The 4,504-nt window shown below is 41.6% G+C and overlaps 1 protein-coding gene across 1 annotated transcript; it reads right to left on the bottom strand.

Moving 5' to 3' along the window:
• Positions 1 to 825: 825 nt before the first annotated feature.
• On the bottom strand, positions 826 to 4,234 carry LOC109369344 (receptor-type tyrosine-protein phosphatase F-like). Its single transcript, XM_019618830.2, has 2 exons — positions 4,062 to 4,234; positions 826 to 1,071 (listed from the first exon to the last, which is right to left on the bottom strand). The coding sequence occupies exons 1-2, from the start codon at positions 4,191 to 4,193 to the stop codon at positions 841 to 843; spliced, it is 363 nt and encodes a 120-aa protein (XP_019474375.1). The 5' UTR covers positions 4,194 to 4,234; the 3' UTR covers positions 826 to 840.
• Positions 4,235 to 4,504: the final 270 nt, after the last annotated feature.

Here is a 4,504-nt window from a genome sequence, read left to right as displayed (position 1 = left end):
CATGTAATTTTGATGATTCAAAATCATACAAATAATTCCCAGTTTTTTTCCCTACTCAAAAGTTTCTCAGTCTACCCATACACACCAAGCAATTTGCTTAAGCCTTCTCGCACTTGTCTTAGTAAATGCAAATAAAAAAATCCATTCAGCCGAATGTCCTGGGTTTGTAACATCCCAATGCACTTACAAAATCTTATATGTAAACAAATACTGCAACACATTGATGTGCTGAAAAAATCCCTTTTGCCTTAAAAGCAAACAATAATTCCGACAATCTACTATAAAAGAAATCATCAAGTGATCACAAGCCCCTTGTATCTTCCACACAGCTCTTCCACAAAACATTCCATTTAGAAGAAATAGAACATGGCAAGCAGAAAAAAACCCATATATCAGACAAGGACAGAAATACGTTCTTCAAAAGGAGAAAGAGAATAACAAGTCATGACTACAGCGAAAAGTAAACCCAGCTAAATTCCGCATCAAACTCAAAATCTGAAGAGCAGCCTAAAAATCCATTCCAAAAGAACAGCACTGATTTAATCCAGAAGGTGCAGCAACAAAGATTAAGTTTCTGATTGTCAGACACAATTCTCAGATTCCCTGAAGACGGGCATTATATCAAAGCAGACAGATGAGAAAAGTATACAAATGTCTCTTTAGCTGGGCCTCCAAGCCAGGAATAACACACCTCAATCAGACAATTCAACTAACACACTTTAAGGAAAGTTCAGAATCTGCCATCCTTTCTGCTCGTGATTGTCTGAAAAATAACAGCTTCCATCACTAAAAGAAATCACAGCAAATGGAACAGGAAGAACGCAGCTTTTCCAAACCAAGCTAAAATATCACCGTGTCATTTAAGAGCGCTACAACACAGCTACCAAAGCCAGAGCTGTCTAAGGACACAAAAACCACTTCCCACTTACCTTCTAACACTGTTAATTTGGCACTTGTGTTTATCTCCCCAACACTGTTGGTGGCTGTGCACTCGTAGATAGCTTCGTCTCGATGAACACGCAGCGGCTGTATCCGCAGAACAGATCCTGACCCATCATCAAACTCGATAACCTTTAACAACAAAAGCAAGCAGTTTTTAAGCAATAGCTACTTCAAGAAAAACAAAGTCAAAATAATGCAGAGGTTAAAAACAAAACATAACACCCTGTAATCTACAAAGTATCGTGCAACTGGTCTGTTGTTCCATGTCCAGAAATGCAAAAATTTCAGTCAAGAACTTATCAGCCCTCTGAGAAGCCTAGAACAAATGAAGATCCAATGAGGTTCTTTATGAAGCAGTCAAGCATAAAAACTATCAACCTGGTAATAAAGAAGTGGATCTGATGATTTAAAACATCTGAGCCGTATTTGCACTAATGGTCTTACTAATCACGCTGATCGCAATTTAGTGCCAACTCTCACCTTCATGGAAGAGCAGAATGATGTACTCCTGTAGGATCACCAGGAACATAGTTACAGACCTACAGCAACTGCCTGAGCACCTGCAGCGTGTGCTAACTTCAGTACAAAGCAAGGGGTTGTAATGTCCTTCAGCATCAGGTACTTTGCAACTCTGCCACGATCATCAATGATATAATTATAGCTTTTTCCCCAGCATAATAAATAAAGTCCTTAATAAATCATTGCCTTACCATCCTGCTAAGGACGCTGCAACATACATTACTCCAAGAGAAGAAAGAGGTACCTGTTAGCTTACAGCTGGATCACTATAAGCTATGCCTTAATGGCAAGCCAGTGAAGAAGCAGCCTCAGGCCACTGTTAATGCCAAGCTCATCCCTCTCTTATTACTGAGCACTGTAAAACTTGAAAATATTAACCAAACTGCAGATGGTGACAACATGAGAGATATGCACAGACCCCTGCTGTCACTGGGGAATTCAGGGGCAGACAGAGAGACTAAGCTGAGTGTTCTTCCAAAAACATGTGTCAGCCTGGGACCTGCATCACCTCTGCGCAAAACTTTCAGCTGATTTGCAAGAGCCCTACTTATGGGCTCTTCTCATGGCTCCAGGCTGAGGGAGTGAAAATGGGAATGCAAAAACAGCAAGCGCCACAAGGCTCTGCAGTGACAGGAGATAGGAAAAACCAGAAAGGTAACTGCTGGAAATCTGCAGTTCCTCACACTGGAAGGAATAACCATTCTGCTCGAAGTAATAGAAATACATGACAAAAAACCCTGCTCTGGGGTCAAGCAGCAGCAGACAGGGCAGAGAAAGGTGATCATGACTGCAGTACGTTTCAAGAAATTACTTTTATTTTTTTAATTGAATTTTAAATTAAATATGGAACTGTGACTAAATCTACTACTACTATAATCCCTCCATGGTATTTTAAAGCAACATGGTCAGATGCAGACATTCATTCAGTTCAGTGATAAGGATTAGAACGCTATGAGGTGAAAGAGCAGGAAAGCCCTTTTCCCCTTCATGCCCTCTGAATAAACGCTGTGTGTGTGAGGAAGACAGCTACAGCCACAAAGAACCTGGCAGACACCAATACCAGAAGCACTGTTCAGTTTGCTAACTGTGGATACTTCTTTTGTGCAATAGCTCAGCATGTCTACATTGGATTTGATGGCTTTTTCTCATCTTAACTGAATTCCCATTTTCTTCTAAATAAAGACGTAGTAATGAGGTATAATTAACAGTTGTCTGCCAAAATATCCAGACATCACTCACTATCTCCAGTCTCTGCACTGTCTCAAAAGTGATGTGAATAAAGGTATGAGATTGCTCACGTGAATGCAATAAGTAATAGCACATATCCCTCTGGTAAGCCACAAATTCACTACAAAGTTTATATTTACTTGCAAACCTGAATGTTTAAATGGTTACTATACAACAAAACTTAAACCTTTATTGGGGAAAAATACCAATGTAAAACAAGATTGAAATTGATTACTTTAATCAATGTTTCCTGCTCACATACAAAATCATGATTAAAATTGGTGACTTGAATCAATCTGCTCTGGGCTACAAAGTCATCTGCACTCCAGTCAGGAAAGCAAAAACATCAAAAGGCAGCAGAATGTTGGCGGGGTCACACTTCCAAGGGCAGTTTTAGAGAGAAGAACCCAATCCAAAAAAAGCAACGTGAAGAAAAAGGTGGAAAAAGTCAGTGGAAACATATTTGCTATCTAAAACATGAACCTTATTGGACACGTATACGAAGGTAAAACTCTGGAGGACAAGATATATGAGGAGCAGCTGAGGTCCCGGGGTTTGCTCAGCGCAGAGCAGAGGAGCTGAGGGGAGGCCTCATGGAATGCAGCTCCTCACAGGGAGCGGAGGGACAGCACTGAGCTCTGCCCTCTGGGGACAGTGACAGGGCCTAAGGGAACAGCATGGAGCTGTAGCAGGGGAGAGTGGAGGGGGGAATTAGGGAAAGAGTCTGCTTCACAGGGTGATGGGCATGGCTCCAAGCCTGATGGAGTTCAAGGAGCATTTGGACACTGCTCTCAGATGCAGGGTTTGAACTGTAGGTGGTTCTGTATGGAGCCAGGAGCTGGACTTGATGATCCTTGGGGGTTCTTTCCAACTCAGGATATTTTATGATTCTAGGGAAATCAAATTACCCGTTGTGATGGCTTCGTGATCTCCTTTCCAAGTATATATGTTGAGGGTGCTAGCAGCAGCACTCACTGAGAAAGCCCTCTGTTAGGATTCTGACATCCCACTTTTAAATTACACCAGGTGTAGCCAAGGAGGTATCATGTCAACGTTCACAATGACAACAGAAAATCACTTCTAGATGCAACTTTTATCTGCCATACCATTCAGCGTACAGCTGTTTTTCATCTGAAGAAGGGTCTCCCATGTGTGTGCAACCAGCATCACGCTTACAAACGACAATGCTGGCTCTACAGATAGCACTGCTGCAGGGAAGGAAGCTTACTTTAAAGTCCTAGATTTGGCATTGCTATGTTGCAGAGAAATCTGAGCTGTAGTGACAAATACTGTGTACTGACAACCTGCAAACACAGGATCTTTTTTCATAGGATCTTTTTACATTTTATTTTATTTTTTATTTTCCTAATTACCTCAAACCGCTGAGAACTGACTTTCTTCCCCTTCTTCATCCATGTGATTCGAGGCTTGGGCTCTCCTGTTGCCTGACACACAAAAGAGGCCACTCCTCCAGAAATCCCAATCTGATCTTCAGGAGCTTTCATAAATGTTGGTTTGCCTGGAAAAACAACAAGATCACCCCATGAGAACACAGAATCAGATAAGGAAGGAACGAGTCGTATACATCTAAATTAAAAGATAATTGGTGCTCCCGCAACAAATCCAGGTTGAACAGCTTCGGTCACACAAAGTCAGCACAGCCTGCAACATGACAAGCATGGTTTCTGCTCGAGTACCCTTTTTCCTGAACTGAATGAAGTCCATCTGCTTTGCCTATAAATGAGGGCAACAGAGGGCTCCCCCAACCCTTAGGCATTCCTTCAAGTATATGAGAAAATGAAAGAATTTTTACTGT

The sequence above is a fragment of the Meleagris gallopavo genome, chromosome 10 (genome assembly GCF_000146605.3).
Source record: "Meleagris gallopavo isolate NT-WF06-2002-E0010 breed Aviagen turkey brand Nicholas breeding stock chromosome 10, Turkey_5.1, whole genome shotgun sequence".
In the NCBI taxonomy this organism is placed as follows: Eukaryota; Metazoa; Chordata; class Aves; order Galliformes; family Phasianidae; genus Meleagris; species Meleagris gallopavo.
The sequence above is the reverse complement of the archived record's forward strand: the minus strand, read 5'-3'. Positions and strand labels throughout refer to the sequence as shown.

Coding starts and splice junctions, on each gene's coding strand:
- LOC109369344 (XM_019618830.2), bottom strand. CDS start 4,193: ATGAAAGCTCCTGAAGATCAGATTGGGATTTCTGGAGGAGTGGCCTCT. Junction 1,072..4,061: donor TCAGTTCTCAGCGGTTTGAG/GTAATTAGGAAA, acceptor TTGTTGTTAAAG/GTTATCGAGTTTGATGATGG.